Source organism: Lepidochelys kempii, chromosome 3 (genome assembly GCF_965140285.1).
Source record: "Lepidochelys kempii isolate rLepKem1 chromosome 3, rLepKem1.hap1, whole genome shotgun sequence".
NCBI classification, from domain to species: Eukaryota; Metazoa; Chordata; order Testudines; family Cheloniidae; genus Lepidochelys; species Lepidochelys kempii.
The window spans coordinates 43,300,590-43,318,675 of NC_136382.1; the positions used below are offsets into that span (position 1 = coordinate 43,300,590).

At 39.4% G+C, this 18,086-nt stretch overlaps 1 protein-coding gene across 2 annotated transcripts in view; it reads right to left on the reverse strand.

Moving 5' to 3' along the window:
- CSMD1 (CUB and Sushi multiple domains 1) overlaps positions 1 to 18,086 on the reverse strand; it is a 2,003,711-nt gene that overhangs the window by 221,118 nt on the left and 1,764,507 nt on the right. For both annotated transcript variants that reach the window (XM_073336216.2, XM_073336215.2), the window contains exon 42: positions 3,392 to 3,580. In XM_073336216.2, coding sequence (XP_073192317.1) covers positions 3,392 to 3,580 — 189 coding nt within the window. The remainder of the gene's footprint in view (positions 1 to 3,391; positions 3,581 to 18,086) is intronic.

Consider the following 18,086-nt stretch of genomic DNA (forward strand, 5'->3'; position numbering starts at 1 on the left):
CATCTGTCTCTCTCAGGAAGCGAAGGAGTGAAGAAAAATCCAGGATCACGCCATTCATTATGTTAGCTCAAAATGACAACATAGCTAGTTTAAGTGTTTTATCGGAACATGGGGTTACCCATTAGATACCATCTGACAAATAAGACAGACTTGAATGTTTAAAAAAAAATACTGTTGTGGGACGGATAAAGTAATTGAATAAATAGGATACGGACATATTTAAAAATAATTATGCACACTTTTTACAGTAATAATCTGTAATGCTGCTCTCACTTAAACGTATCTTTTAAAGAAAGTGGATTGGTGTGTTATTCTCATCAAAGAAAATTCCTTCCTGAGTACAGTACATCTTTTATTGTGGCTCTATACGTATCTGCCTTCAAGGCTCTGTGAAGATCCTTTCTATTTAGCTATGCCTTTCCAATAATTTTGCTCTCATTTTTTTCATCAGCTTTTCCATTTCAATATTTTTGGCAACTGGGGTACATTTTATTTTAATTATTAACTTTAAAATTGTACAGCCTCTCAGATAACTTCAATGACAATATAAATTAAATAAGAACATGAATCACTATTTTGCTGGGTAAAAGATGAGCAACTTCAAATCTAAAGAGTGCTTTTGTTTTGAGGCAAGACTTGAGTAGGGGAAGGTCAAAATCTATGGATTAATTCACTCAGAGATTAGGGAGATGGACAGTGCAAATGACTGTATAACATAACATCTAATCACTAAACCCCCACCATTACATCTGGACCTAGAACTGTGGAGCAGCGGTGATCCACCCATCCACTCACATGGGTACCAGGATCCATGCAACACTGACCTGCCCCAAGACCCGGGGGCTTGGGGAAGAAAGATATCCCAGGGAGGAAAGATATGGCATTGGAAAGAAAGATATTTCAGCTAGCACTAGGGGCAAAAGAAAGCAAAGATGGCCAGAACAAGTACAAGGAATCGTCTTAGCAGGTTCTACTGCAGAGACTGGTGGACACTGGTGATGTCATCAGGTTGCTTTCTACAGTTTTGAATCTGGGAATTCTCTTCCCTGTGTTCACTATATGTTTGCTCCAACTTACCCCCGCATCCTTTCTCACGCTATCAACACTTCAGCCTTCCCCCACCTTCCTTTAATATGTTCCTCCTCGTTTCCCTCTCCTGTCCAGTCCCTCTCTCAATACCCCCTTTCAATCTTCCCTTCTCCCTTCTTTTTTTCTCTACTAGCTAATACCCTCTTCTTCCTAAACAAAACCCCATCTAAATTTAAAAGTAAAATAAAAATGTGGCATTAACATGATGTTTCCCACCATCACATTGATCACATTCTCTATATGCTTTAACCCTTTTCCCTACCACTTTATCTGTCTTGTCTATTTAGACTGTAAGCTCTTTGGGGTAGGGACTGTCTACTATTCTATGTATGTACAATAACTAGCACAATTGGGCCTCCTTCTCAGCTACTTACTAGGAACCATTGTCATACAAATAATAAATAATGATTATGGTAAAAAATGTTGAATTTCATTCCTTTAGAAGTTTAAACACAATGTTATTTAATTTCCTGTTTCCAACTGGATATTTTGCATGTCAAAAGGGAGAAAATGTTGGTCATTTTAATTGCTTTGCATTTCTCCAAGCAATTCATTTACTAATATTGGAATGGTATTTTAATTGTGTTGTTTCTTTGTAGTTCATTTGCATTCTATGAAAGGTACAATAATGTGCACTTCTCCTGTATGTTTCATTTGAGATTGCCATATATTTTAGTAATTTGAGGTAATTCAGGCTAACTACTCTGGAATTTTTAGTTGCTGAGGTTTTCACAATATTGAGTTTAAATATCAAAATAAGGGAATAGTATAAGCTTCTCATCCTAAATCAATCTCTCTCTCTCTCTGTCTCACACACAACATGTATGCACCCATACAGGCTTACAAAACAGTTGCAGTTCAGGCATGGGGGCACTACTCAGAAAAATATAAATAAATACATAAATTGAAAGCATCATTCACAGTGGTTAATTCACAATTTAGGAGTATAGGAATTGATATACTGGACCAGACCATTGGTCCATAGTTCACTTTTTTGTTTCTGATATTGGTCAGCATCAACTACCCCAGAGGAAAGTCCAAGAGATTTCAGTAGGAAGTAATATAATCTATCCCCATAAAGAGTTTCCTTCTAACTCCCCATAATCAGAGATTGGGTTATGCCCTAAAGCATGATGATTTCTCTCTTTTCCAAAACTCTTAATGGTCCATTCATCTAACTTCCTTAGGTCTCTCTGAAATTCCTTTTCCAGTCCTGCTTAACCTCAATAATTTTGGGTCATCTGCAAATTTTGTTGTCTGACCGATTGCTTACTTTTCCACATCATTAATATACTGAACACTGGTCCTATATGGAACGCACATATAGGTGGGAATAACACACCAATCCACTTTCTTTAAAAGATACGTTTAAGTGAGAGTAGCATTACAGATTATTACTCTAAAAAGTGTGCATAATTATTTTTAAATATGTCCGTATCCTATTTATTCAATTACTTTATCTGTCCCACAACAGTATTTTTTTAAACATTCAAGTCTGTCTTATTTTTCAGATGGTATCTAATGGGTAACCTTGTGGAACCCATTGTAATCTTCTGCTATAATGAAAATTGACTGTTTATTCCTAGTCTTTGTTTTCTGTATCTTACCCAGTTTCTTATTCATGACAATACTTTACTTCTCACACCTTGACTACTTAGGGTGATCTACACAGGGACACTCAGGAAAATTACTCTGAACTAAAGGTGTGAATTTAAAGTGGATTTGTTAAACTAAATAAAGGCCACTTTAATTCAGAGTGCGTGTCCACACAGGACACTTTAATGATTTCACTTTAAATTCATACCTTTAGTTAATCTGGATTAATTTTCCTGTGTGTCACTGTGTATTCAAGTCCTTAGTCCCTTTAGTATAATCTTGTGTGGAGCTTTGTCAAAGGCCTTTTTGTGCTTTCATCTTTCAGACAAAAGTTCTACTGGGGAACAACCGCTAATGTTTATGAAGTACACATTCCACTGGGGCACTAAGGAAACAGGAGCAGAACTTCAAGAAAGGAACACAAACTTCATTAAACAATTCAGCAACAGTTCTGAGGATCTCTTTCATGAGTGCCATTCATTCAGGAAACTTCCCATAACTTCAGTGGCATCAATGTCAAACCTTTAATGGGCATGTGAATTTGCTGCTAAGAGGGTTACAGAATTACAACTGATATTTTCACCAGAGTTGTCACTAGTGCAGCCTATGATAAAGATGCTACTTTTTAGGACAAGCTAAAGTAAACAAATACAAATAAAAATAATAAGAGAGCAGCATGAGCTCTAAGATATCACCATAAAGTTACCTTCACATCTTGGGAAAAGGTAGTTCCAGTTCCTGTTGATCCCATGTTGGCAAGTGAGAACAGCGTGACCTATTAAAACATACCCAGGATAGCACTCAAATGATATTGATTGACCGACGCTGTAATCCGAGTTGACTATATATCCATTTAAAAAAGGAGGAGGATCTGGGCAGTTTTGTAACTCATAAGCTGGAAGAAAACAGAAATAAATATTAAACTAAAATAGATTATCTGATATTTTCTGAGTTAGATTAAGACTAGACGCCTAGTATCTCCAACAATAAGGGGACTGACACAATGTTATCAATGAGGAAAGAATCATCCATTTGGATGTTCTGTGAGGAAAAAAATCTAGGAGTCAGGTAGGATGACTCTTTCCAAGGGAAAGGGACTAGAAGGAACAGTCCATTTGAGGAGTTTGGAAAGGATCCTCAAGGAACCTGTGTTGGGAGGCTGGGCAAAATAATCAGTGCAGGGCTTGTGTGTTTAAGGACCCCCAAGCTTTTCGGTGATTCTATCCCCTTTACGTCTTTGTACAAGCCAAACATTTGTTCTGGAGTGACTGCATTAGGCATTTGCAGTTACCACATATTTAAAAGAAGGAAATTTCATAGGATGCTGTCTTACTATTTTGGCCCTTTTTAAAGTGTTATATTAAATCCTTTGCTTGGACATAGGCTAGGTATGATCCAATAAGTATTTTGTAAGGCTCCCTAACTCTAGCTTGTCAATGATTTACAGCAGATAATTGCAGACTAGGATACTATATTAAACCTTTATTTGCTTTGCATTTTATTTCTCTGCTACAAACATAGCCTACTTTCTGCGTTCTAATGAGCTGATTAATTGATACTATGACAATATTTTTACCATAATACACAAAGGCACAAAATTATATAATTTATTAGATTAAAGAGGCATATGAATAACTAGTTTAATAAATTAACAATATATGTGTACACAGAATTTAAAAATGAGCAAACTAAGATCTATGTTGCCACTAGAAGCAATTAAACTGAAGACATATGGCATTCCATGGCTTTACATAGCAAAAACTCTTAATATTAACAGAAAAATCTTACATCTCCACAGTCTGCTTTTCTAATATTATTTTCAGATATACTCTAAAATAATGTTACTTCAAAAATTAAACATTACAGAACTCACAAAATACATATGCTTCACATTCACTGAGCAAAGGTACACAAACTTTCATAAAAGAAGCACTGGGTATCAATACTATGTGCCTTTAATTAGTCTTATTTACAGAATTAACAAACAGACTGATTTTTTTTTTTAAATTTGAGTATCTAACATTTCCAATGAGATGAGGGTACTCAACATCCATGAACTTCAGGCTACATATTGGTGTCTACATTTGAAAATGTTGGTCTGATTCTATTTCTCCTTGCAAAGGTAGCACATGAGACCACTGCCTCAGATATAATTTCATCACCCTAGAAATCTGGGGCAAATTATTTGTCGTATAGGATTTCACTGAAGGACCCACATAATTCTGCATAATTTCCTTTTAATATAATTTTGGACCTGGTGAACCTGTGACAGAATTTCCTCATGGCTATGTGTGAAGCTTTAAAACCTTGATAAATGCCTTAAACGGTATTTTAAAATAATTATGAAGCTTTTAATGCCCCTGTGATTTAGAAACTTACTCCATGTACCACATAAAAAGACACGACAAAACTCTCAATAACTGATCAGAGAACCCCCCTTCAAATATATCTACCTAGAGAGAGACAGTATGACTTTCAAATGTATTTTCCTTTCAGATGGCTCAAACAGAATCAAGAGGGTATTAATGCTCCTCAAACAAATCTCACTTATTTAGAAAAAAAAATTCTAAGGTCCAGATCCTCCGAGGTATTTAGACACCTAACTCTCACTGATTTTTTTTTTTTTTTGCCTCTGTCTTCATGAACAAGGTCAGCTCCCCAACTACTGCACTGGGCAGCACAGCATGGGGAGGAGGTGACCAGCCCTCTGTGGAGAAAGAAGTGGTTTGGAACTATTTAGAAAAGCTGGACAAGCACAAGTCCAAGGCTAGATGCGCTGCATCCGAGAGTGCTAAAGGAGTTGGCAGATGTGATTGTGGAGCCATTGGCCATTTTCTTTGAAAACTCATGGCGATCGGTGGAGGTCCCGGACGATTGGAAAAAGGCTAATGTAGTGCCCATCTTTAAAAAAGGGAACGAGGAGGATCCGGGGAACTACAGGCCAGTCAGCCTCACCTCAGTCCCTGGAAAAATCATGGAGCAGATCCTCGAGGAATCAATTCTGAAGCACTTAGAGGAGAGGAAAGTGATCAGGAACAGTCAGCATGGATTCATCAAGAGCAAGTCATGCCTGACTATCTAATTTCCTTCTATGACAAGATAACTGGGTCTGTGGATGAGGGGAAAGCAGTGAACATGTTATTCCTTGACTTTAGCAAAGCTTTTGACACGGTCTCCCATAGTATTCTTGCCAGCAAGTTAAAGAAATATGGGCTATATGAATGGACTATAATGTGGATAGAAAGCTGGCTAGATCATCGGGCTTAATGGGTAGCGATCAATGGTTCCATGACTAATTGGCAGCCGGTATCAAGTGGAGTACCCCAAGGGTCGGTCCTTGGGCCGGTTTTGTTCAATATCTTCATTAATGATCTGGAGGATGGCATGGATTGCACCCTCAGCAAGTTTGCAGATGACACTAAACTGGAAGGAGAGGTAGATATGCTGGAGGGTCGGGATAGGATTCAGAGGGACCTAGACAAATTAGAGGATTGGGCCAAAAGAAATCTGATGAGGTTCAACAAGGACAAGTGCAGAGTCCTGTACTTAGGATGGAAGAATCCCATGCACCGCTACAGACTAGGGACCAAATGGCTAGGCAGCAGTTCTGCAGAAAAGGACCTATGGGTTACAGTGGCCGAGAAGCTAGATATGAGTCAACAGTGTGCCCTTGTTGCCAAGAAGGCCATTGGCATTTTGGGCTGTATAAGTAGGGGCATTGCCAGCAGATCGAGGGACGTGATCGTTCCCCTCTATTCGACATTGGTGAGGCTTCATCTGGAGTACTATGTCCAGTTTGGGGCCCCACACTACAAGAATGATGTGAAAAAATTGGAAAGCGTATAGCGGAGGGCAACAAAAATGATTAGGGGACTGGAACACATGACTTATGAGGAGGGGCTGAGGGAACTGGGATTGTTTAGTCTGTGGAAGAGAAGAATGAGGGGGGATTTGATAGCTGCTTTCAACTACCTGAAAGGGGGTTCCAAAGAGGATGGATCTAGACTGTTCTCAGTGGCAGCAGATGAGAGAACAAGGAGTAATGGTCTCAAGTTGCAGTGGGGGAGGTTTAGGTTGGATATTAGGAAAACCTTTTTCACTAGGAAGGTGGTGAAGCACTGGAATGTGTTACCTGGGGAGGTGGTGGAATCTCCTTCCTTTGAGGTTTTTAAGATCAGACTTGACAAAGCCCTGGCTGGGATGATTTAGTTGGGGATTGGTCCTGCTTTGAGCAGGGGGTTGGACTAGATGACCTCCTGAGGTCCCTGCCAACCCTGATATTCTATGATTCTATGATTTGTTTGATTTCAATAGGAGTTATGTGTAGGGTTGCCAATGCTCTAATCGCAAAAAAACGAACACCCTTGCCCCTAGGTCCCACCCCTTCTCCGAGGTCCCATCCCATATCCACTCCACCCCACTCCCTCCATCACTTGCTCTCCCGCACCATCACTCATTTTCACTGGACTGGGGCAGCGGATTGAGGTGTAGGGTCTGGGATGGGGCCAGAAATGAGGAGTTCAGGCTTTGGGCTGGGATACGGGGTTGGGGCCGGGGATGAGGGGTTTGGGATGCAGGAGAGGAACGTGGGCTAGGGTTGAGGGGTTCTGAGTGTGGGAGCTAGGGCAGGGCTGGGGCCAGGGGTTGAGGTGAGGGAGGGGGTGCGGGCTCCGGCTGAGTAGGGGAATGAGGGATTTGGGATGCAAGAGGGGGCTCCGGGCTGGGACAGGGGTGCTGGAGGGTGTGTAGGCTCCCAGAGGGCATTTGTGTGTGGGAGGGGACTCAGGGCTGGGGTTGGGTTGCAAGAGGGGGTGCAGGATGCAGGCTCCAGGAAGGGACTCAGGGCTGGGATTGGGGTTCAGGAAAGGGTGTGGGCTCCGGGAGGGGACTCAGGGCTGTGGTGCCAGGAGGGGATTTGGGGTGCAGGCTCCAGCCAGGTGGTGCTTACCTCAGGCTGCTCCCACTCGGTGGCACAGCAGGGCTAAGGCAGGCACCCTGCCTGCCCTGGCTCCACCTTGCTCCTGGAAGTGGCTGGCATGTCCAGCTCCTAGGCGCAGGGGCAGCCAGGCACCGCCCCTTCAGGTCCCATTGGCTGCAGTTCCTGGCCAATGGGAGCTGCGGAGTCAGCACTCGGCAGCGCACCAAACTTCACTAATTGCCCCTGCACCTAGGAGCCACAGAGCCATGCCTGCCACTTCCGGGCGCTGCATGGAGCCAGGGCAGCCGGGGACCCTGCTTTAGCCTTCCTGCACCTCCAACAAGTCTTTTAATGGCCCAGTTAGCGGCGGTGACCATAGCCACCAGGGTCAAACACCAGATGCCTGGCAAACCTAGTTATGCACCTAAATACCCTTGAGGATCTAGGCCAAACTGTCTAATAAGGCCTAACGGCCCAGATTTTTCACTGGTTTAAATCAATATAGCTCCAGAAAAGAGCTTCACCAATTCAACGTAGCTTGAGGTTTAAAGTATCAATTTAAAGTAAGTATCAAATTAAAATCTGGCCCACTATAATACTACAAAGTGTGAACATAACAAAAGGCCCATAATATTGTCTGAACATGTTTTCAGTTTGACACTTAATTTCCACTGTTATAGTAACAGAAGTAACTACTCTCATTTATAAAGGGGGCTCTTAGATAATCAGGACAAGCAGTTTTTAACTTTTTCTCTTGTGGGAAACACAAATGTTTGATTGGGGAAAAAAGTAACAACACTCTGGATTGCCAATGACATTTATCTGGATGCCCAACTATACAGTACCTCACTCAGAGCAAGACATCCACATTTTGAAGTGCTTTTTTTTTTAACGATGGAGTATGTTAACACACCTGATGGAGGCTTTCACAGCATGTAATTTGATGCAAATTTGCAGATTCCTATAACGCTCTCTATATCATCCAATAAGAGACATTGTCATTGCAGCACAGTTACCAATACAACTTAGATTTTGTGCAATACTTTATGTGTGATTGTGCACTTGCATCCAGAGACCTTATATGGCAATGCAAAACATTACACTGGTATTGTACTAGTAAGAAATTTCAGACTTTGAAAAATTACTGATTGTTAAATAAGCTAAATATAATACTGTGGTGGTTTATATTTGTTTGAGTGGCAACTTTTTCATGTTATCTGCACCAATTATGTTTTATAGTGACTGCACCTATTAGAGCAGCAAACACTTAATGGCAACAATTGTTTACACTTTAATGCAATTATCTACATTGTAATCATTATAGTCACATGTTCATCAAAAATGTGAGATTTTCACATTCCAGAAAGTAAAAGAGATATTGTTTTTAAATTATCAAACTATGTAAGTCACCAGGGCCCAAGGAAATACATCCTAGAATACTCAAGGAGCTGTCTGAGGAGAGATCTGAGCCATTAGCGATTATCTTCAAAGAGTCATGGAAGACGGGAGAGATTCCAGAGGACTGGAAAAGGACAAATATAGTGCCAATCTACAAGAAGGGGAATAAGGACAATCTGGGGAATTACAGACCAGTCATCTTAACTCAGGTATCTAATACCTTTCTTTAACAGGGTAACAAGCCTTGGAGCTGGGAATGGGGGAAAGCAGTAGGTGTGGTATTTCTTCACTTTAATAACACTTTTGATACTGTCTCACATAACCTTCTCATAAACAAAGTAGGGAAATACAACCTAGATGGAGCTTCTGTAGGGTGGGTGCATAACTGGTTGGAAAACCATTCCGAGAGAGTAGTTATCACTGGTTCACAGTCATGATGGAAGAGCATAATGAGTGGAGTCCCACAACGATCAGTTCTGAGTCCCGTTCTGTACAATATCTTTATTAATGATTTAGATAATGACAGAGAAGGTACACTTATAAAGTTTGTGGATGTCGGAGGGGTTGCAAGTACTTTGGAGGGTAGGATTCAAAGTTCAAAATGATCTGGAGAAATGATCTGAAGTAAATAGGAGGAAATTCAATAAAGACAAATGCAACTTTCTCCACTTAGGAAGGAACAATCAGTTGCAGACATACAAAATGGGAAATGACTGCCTAGGAAGGACTACTGCAGAAAGGGATCTGGGAGTTATAGTGGATCAAAACCTAAATATGAGTGAATGGTGTAACACTGTTGCAAAAGAAAAGCATACAGCATTCTGGGATGCATTAGCAGAAGTGTCGTAAGCAAGACACAAGAAGTAATTCTTCTGCTCCACTCCACTCTGATTAGGCCTCAACTGGAGTATTGTGTCCACTTTTGGGAGCCACATTTCAGGAAAGATGTGGACAAATTGGAGAAAGTCCAGAGAAAAGCAACAAAATCAATTAAAGGTCTAGAAAATGTGACCTCTGAAGGAAGGTTGAAAAAACTGAGTTTGTTTAGTCTGGAGAAGAGAAGACTGAAGGAGGACATGATAACAATTTTCAAGTACAGAAAATTTTTTACAGGAAGGAGGGGGAAAATATTTCTCATTAACCTCTGCGGATAGGGCAAGAAGCAATGAGCTTAAATTGCAGCAATGGCAGTTTAGGTTGGACATTGGGAAAAACTTCCTAACTGTCAATGTAATTAAGCTGTGGAATAAGTTGACTAGGGAAGTTGTGAAATCTCCATCATTGGAGATTTTTAACAGCAAGTTAGACAAACACCTGTCAGGGATGGTCTAGATAATACTTAGTCCTGTCCTGAGTGCAAGGGGCAGGACTTGAAGACCTCTTGAGTTCCCTTCCAGTCCTACAATTCCATGTTTCTATGATTCCATATAGTGGTAAAATCCTTTAGAAAAGAATGTATAATGAATTTACCAAGAGCACCAGTAGAGAAGCTCCTTTTAGATATACCTCTTTATAAAAAAATATCATTAATGATATCTAATATTTAATATAGGGGTTTATATCTTCAAAGCACTACAAAAACATTAGCCAATTAAACAAATTTAATTAATTAATAAAATCTAATGTAGTTAATATATGCAGAGACAGGTTTCATATATTGCAACTGCAATACAAAGATATATTTCAAATAATATTTTTTATATTATAGATGATGTTTCTTCACCATATTTGTATGTTAAGAAATAGTTCTATGTGCGGAAAAGGATAACAATTTTGCTAAAATGGAACATAGGATCAGTCAGACCCACAACATCTATATATTCTGGATAAGGTAATAATACCTTCCTGTCTTTGATTACAGAGATTCAGAATGCCCTGCCCTTTCACAAAATATCCAATTTACAATTAGATAATATTGCTGTCAAAAGATAAGTTCAAAGAGTGATTATCCAAGCATATTTTACATTAACACTTGCCATAAAACTTAAACTGTTAAAAATACAATAATAAAAGTGAAGTACCCATTCCTGAATGTTTTTCCCCCCCAAAGCTAGTCATTCTCCGGAGGACTTTATGACATATACGTGTTTAACTTACTGTAGTTAATACTGACACCAACTAATCAAGCAAGTGATTTAAGCATGTGTTTAAGTCTTGCCCAACATCACCCGGGAAGGCAATTGGACAGTTAGGAATAGAACCCAGCCCTCCTGCTTCCCAGTTTAGCTGCTAAAACACAGGAAGATGTTCTTTCCCTTTTACAATGTCTCTGGGGAATATAGTGAGGCCCAGCACAGAATCTAGATTGAGGTTCTTAGGTGAGGAATCATGAGCTGTAAGTAAGGCAATACGTTTCCATCAGTTCTTTTCCTTTAAGGCAGCTCTGCAAATCTTTCCAGAGATGAAGGGAGATTTGAGCAATTTTGAATCTTTCATGGTTTCTGGAACTTAGAATGCCCATTGTTATTTTCTGCTAGATAGAACCCATTATTTTCAGTGTGGTCAAACGATATTATGTATGTAGATGAGTGTGTTTGAGAAAGAGGAAGCATACACTAGGTACATCTTTTGTGGCTGTCTCCTGCAGCACTTTTGATCCCCAGGAGTAACAAGATGAGATCCCCACCCCATCTTTGGCTTCTTTATAACACATAAAAGGACTTTCCCAGACCTGAAAAAAGCTCTGTGTAAACTCAGAGTTTGTCTCTCTCACTAACAGAAGTTGGCCCAATAAAATAAATTACCTCACCCACCTTGTCTCTCTTTAGATCCCTGACACTCTCTTCTCCACTTCTAGATTGTGGCTTACCCTCCAGCAACTATTCAGACCTCAGGATCCTTAATACTACGGTAGTGGGGTTTTGCTTGAATACTTTAAAAAACAAACTCTTCTTAAATTGTATTATTATGAAAAGGCATCTAAATTCATAAATCTCCCCTCCCCAATCTTCTCCCTCTCCCTTTTTGCATTTCTGTAGTTAGAAATGGCACTTTCTTTCATTCAGGAAGAGGGAGGACACTTTTCTCTTACCCCAAGAGCTTTTATTGCACGGCCAAATGTAATCAAGAATACATTTGTGAGTTAAGAGTATCTGAAATTCCTCAGTTTAAATAAATATGCTAATTGCCCTCGCAGCCACTTCTTTAATATACAGTACATATTCTCACGGACATTCCAATTAGTTGGTAAATGCTTTTATTGTCATAGACTCTTCATTTGCCTGTCTTTCTTGTCCTTTTTGTAAGGGTATATCAATTTCATTTCATTCTGTCAGAAAGGTCATCTTTTTAATTTATATAACTTTCTGCCAGTGATACTGTATTATGGCAGCCATATCAACCAATAACGTTTTTGACCTCTGTAAAGACTTATAAATCAATGACATGGTTTATAAATCAGATCTACAATTTAACTTAAAAGTCACTAGTATGACAAAAATGAGCCACATAATTCATAGACAGTTTCATGATTTATTAATTAGGCATATAATTTATAAATCACATATTGCTGCTCAGCTATCCAATTCTTGACTTATAAATCAGTATTACGGTGTGTCTTGAGGTGAAAACCATTCACACAATGGAGCTGAGGACATCACCTAACACTTTCCGTTATAGGATGGCTGTTTTCAATTGCTTATAAGGTTTCCAAACTTTAAACATTCAGTATGAGAGCTTCCATGCCAAGTGTGTTCCTCAGGCCTTTTTTTTTTTTTTTTGGGTATAAATAGTTCAGCCATTTCCAAGAACGAAGTTAGGGAAAAATATTTTTTGGTGCTCATATTATGCCCTAAGCATTACACTGAAAAGTTGCAATATCCCTATGAGTTACAGCAGGGACTTGAAATTTAGCAGAGGAATTGCTCTGATGTTAGGCATGTGCATTGTACTAGCCGTGTAAAAGTCCACCCACATTTGGCCATAGTATAAGCCCCTGAAAAATCTTAGCTTTCACATGTTCAGTAGAAGTTTGTTATAGACTGGCAGCTAAATTCTCGGAGGATTCCATCTATACCAACCATGGTCAACCCCCCTCATATCTCCTATGTGACAACCAGACCACACATGTGCCGTCCTCACAAAAGACTTTTGCAAAACATGCTGTAACCCCTTGCATCAGAAACAGTCAGGTTTCTTGCCTTTTATTTCAACTATGAAATAGTTTGAATTTGTTTTCCTAAGGAATCAGACAATCAATATTAATATATTTTTTTCTTTACAAGTATTTAACCCTGGACTAGGCCTTATTATTTGGTTAATGTCCAGCAGGCAGTCAGGACCGCCACTCTCTTAATAAGTGTCCAGGATGCAGAACTCCCTCAGTCCCTGATCCACAGGATACTAAGACAGCTGACGAGGAAGGACTCTGACTTTAAAAGAACATCCTGTGAGATCCTGTATGGGAGAGAAGATTTGCTCCCTCTCCCAAGACGAAGGGCTGTTGAGATTAGGGAAAGCGCTATCCCCATCTCCACTGCAAAGATCATGATAAAGAGTCATAGAAAAGGAGATGATCCGTTCTTAAAGGGCCACTCATCCCTGAGAGGTACCATGCATAGGCATAGTTAGGGAGGCGTGCAGGGGGGCATTACTCCCCCCAAACAGAAGCAAGGTGTGTGTGGGGGGGCATGGTGATTATTACTGGTGTTATTTCTGTATGCTGTTTCTTAAAAAAAGAAAAGATACAATATTTGCTATGCATTAAAAGCTTTACATCGTATGTTTGGTATAGAAACTGTCTGATTACATCCATCTCTATTTGCCCCCCTATCTGGCCTCACATATTTGCCTGAATGAGAACTGTTGTGTTAATCATAGAATCATAGACTTTAAGGTCAGAAGGGACCATTATGATTGTCTAGTCTGACATCCTGCACAACAAAGGCCACAGAATCTCACCCACTCACTACTGTAACAAAACCCTAACCTATGTCTGAGCTATTGAAGTCCTCAAATTGTGGTTTAAAGACTTCAAAGTCCAGAGAATCCTCCAGCAAGTGACCCATGCCCCATGCTGCACAGGAAGGCGAACCCCCCCCAGGGCCTCTGCCAATCTGCCCTGGAGGAAAATTCCTTCCTGACCTCAAATATGGCTATCACCTAAACCCTGAGCATGTAGGCAAGACTCACCAGCCAGACACACAGGAAAGAATTCTCTGTAGTAACTCAGATCCCATCCCATCTAACATCCCATCACAGGCCATTGGGTATATCTACCATTAATAGTTGAAGATCAATTAATTGCCAAAATTACTCTATCCCATCATATCATCCCCTCCATAAACTTATCAAGCTTAATCTTGAAGCCAGATAAGTCTTTTGCCCCCACTGCTTCCTTCGGAAGGCTGTTCCAGAACTTCACTCCTCTGATGGTTAGAAACCTTTGTCTAATTTCAAGTCTAAACTTCCTGATGGCCAATTTATATCCATTTGTTCTTGTGTCCACATTGGTACTGAGCTTAAATAATTCTTCTGCCTCCGTGGTATTTATCCTTCTGATATATTTATAGATAGCAATCATATCTCCTCTCAGCCTTCTTTTAGTTAGGCTAAACAAGCCTAGCTCCTTGAGTCTCCTTTCCTAAGACAGGTTTTCCATTCCTCGGACCATCCTAGTAGCCCTTCTCTGTACCTACTCCAGTTTGAATTCATCCTTCTGAAACATGGGAGACCAGAACTGCACGCAGTATTCCAGGTGAGGTCTCACCAGTGCCTTGTATAACAGTACTAACACCTCCTTATCTCTACTGGAAATACCTCGCCTGATGGGTAGTATATTTCTAGGTGGAGGAGGTCCTAGTATTTTATTTGTTTGTTCCTGTTATTTGATTCCCCCAACTATATGTTTTAAAATCATATGTTTCTATTAATACAAATAAAATGTTATTTCTCCTTAATAACCTCTATGTTGCATTGCTGTTTTAGGAACATAGCTGATGAAAATACAATAGTAAGTACACAAAGTTATTTTCAAACAGAGTTCTGAAAAGGTTAACATTACTATTTATTCTTGGCATTTATTAGTTGATCATTCCATTTTGAGATAATGTAATACACAATTAAATTCTGCAGGTTAAGCAAAAAGTGTGGCTGTAATACACAATTAAATTCTGCAGCTTAAGCAAAAAGCATGGCTGTAATTATAGGTCCTAATTTTTTTTATCACATTCAGGTAGTGACTATCTGTATTTTACCATCTGTAAAACACAACATAGTTGAAATATCTCCTTTTCCATGACAGTCTGAATATTTAAGGGATTTTATTTATTATTATTATTATTATTATTATTATTATCACTCCTTTGACAAAAATGTTAAGCTAGAGATTTATCTAGAGACAATGTATATAATTCTATTGATATTATCTGATCATATACCACTAACAACTCAATTTTCCTACAGTTCATGGAAAGATAATTCTGTGAACTGGTGAAATGAAATAAAAAAAATCTCAGCTGTGTCATATGTGTCATATATACCTTGTGTTTGTTCATTTAAATTTTGCTCCCGTGTCTGTCTAAGGTTCAGGAAGTTCTCTTTAATTATGAGCTGAACTGACAGAACTAGTTAAGGTTGCCTAGGTTTCTCCCCCTGCATCCCAGGAGCTCTGTATGCCCTCCATACCTCAAGCTCGGGTTCCCTATTCTCTTTCCATGCCAGGGCCTCTGTGAGCTCCTCCATGCCCCTTTATGCACACTTTCCCTCCCCTGTCTCAACTTCTACCCCATAACAGGGTCATCCACTCTTACCCTACAAGAGATTCTGTGTGACCCCTTCCTTTCCTTCAAAGCTAGAAGCTCTGTGTGACCACTCCCCGACCAGGCTCCTCTATACCAAGAACCCCATTCTCCCTCCCATGCCAGGAGCTGTGTGCGCATTCCCCCTTCCTCATTCCTATTCCACCCACCATTTCTACTCTCCTTTCTTTTCTCTCTCTTTCATAGAATCATAGAATATCAGGGTTGGAAGGGACCTCAGGAGGTCATCTAGTCCAACCCCCTGCTCAAAGCAGGACCAATCCCCAACTAACTCATCCCAGCCAGGGCTTTGTCAAGCCTGACCTTAAAAACTTCTAAGGAAATAGTATGTCCAATATTTTTAAATTGTACTTAGAGGCTGGGCAGAGCTAAAATAAGGAATATTGTTATGCAGAAGTGTGTTATTGTCTGCCATCAACTGGTTCTCTGATCACTAGTAAATTACAGAAATGCTACCCAGATGCCAGGGGCTCAGAACATCACCCATTTCTCCCCTCCAGTTTTCCCCATTTTCAGCCACATCAGTAGGGTTTTCCTACTGATGCTTTGAACATTCCCTGAAATGTTGTGACTGACTCCCTGTTACATCCAAACAGCTATACAAAGAAATGCCATCAAGTTGAGTGTAAGGGCTACACAAAGTCAGCCACTTAAGCCTTTCTTCATATCACTTGCCACCCACAGGAAACAATGTTTCACAGCACAAACAGCTTTCACACATCAGAAAGATTTTTTTTTGTATTAAAAATTGTATTCACAGAACATTTTCAAGAGTAACTATGGTTGTCCTTTTCTGACTTTATTGTAAATAAATTACAAATACTTTAGAAGCCAATTCAGTTTTTGTTCTGTCAGTTCCTAACTGAATACATTGTCTTGTTTTCCTGTCTGAATTAGCAAGTGACCAGAGAATTTTTGACAGGCCAACATACCATGTTTCACAAGTAAAGCATTCAGTGGATGTGTCATTATGCAAACTAAAACTATTTCCCCATATTTATTTTCCTCCCCTACTGTTCCTCACACGTTCTTGTCAACTGCTGGAAATGGCCCATCTTGATTATCACTACAAAAGGTTTTTTTCTCTCCTGCTGGTAATAGCTCACCTTAACTGATCACTCTCCTTACAGTGTGTATGGTAACACCCATTGTTTCATGTTCTCTGTGTATATAAAATCATCCTACTGTATTTTCCACTGCATGCATTGGATGAAGTGAGCTGTAGCTCACGAAAGCTTATGCTCAAATAAATTGGTTAGTCTCTAAGGTGCCACAAGTACTCCTGTTCTTTATTCAGGAATTAGTCACTCCACATTTTACATGCTATTTATAACAGTAAGAATGGTTGAATGGCAGAATATCTAAATAAATAGCCTTTGTTAGGAAAGTTGCTGTGGTTTCCTTCTTTTTTTCATATCAGTGGAAATATATAAGTTCACGTTTAAAAATAGCTGTAAATTTTGAGAAGAAAATAATTCCAAATTTTATCTTTTTAGTTGTTACATTTAAATATCCAAATCCCAGCTAATTTAACTAAACTTTGTTCCTGAGCCTCAATTCTCTAGTTTAATCACCTATTAGCCTTAATGCTACAGTAAACCAATTTTTACTGAATTATTACTACTTCAGTGGACCATCTCATTTTTTTCTAGATTCTTCATGTAGTCATTTACAAAGTGTTACTTCAAAAAAATCTCTAGTACACAGAAGCAAGATTTCCTTTGACAGACCACTGAGATCATCTTCACAAAGAACATATAATCCTAGGAACTATCTTGATCCTTTCTTGTCTGCTTTAAAAAAATCCTTCTTATAGGACCTATATCTTGTCAGATTTTTAATGTTTTCTAATATGTTTCTTAATTCATTTTAGGACTAACTCTCTCCTACTCTCTCCAGTAGTTAAGGTGAGTCAAAACAGGAGTGGCGCTCACAATTTCTTGTCTCAGGCATGATTCTACTTTACATCACAGAGTCATAGATTCATAGCTTTTAAGACCAGAAGGAACCATTGTGATGAACTAGTCTGACCTCTTGTATAACACAACCCACAGAACTTGCACAAAATAATTCCTGGAGCATATCTTTTAGAAAAACATACAATCTTGATTTTAAAATGGTCAGTGATTGAGAATACACTACAACCCTTGGTAAATTGTTTCACCATTAAAAATGTACACCTCATTTCCTCTCAGAATTTTGCAAGTTCCAGCCATTGGATCGTGTTATACCTTTCTCTGCTACATTGAAGAGTACATTTTTAAAGAGTTGTTCCCCATGCAGGTACTTAAAGACAGTAATCGAGTCATCCATGAACCTTCTCTTTG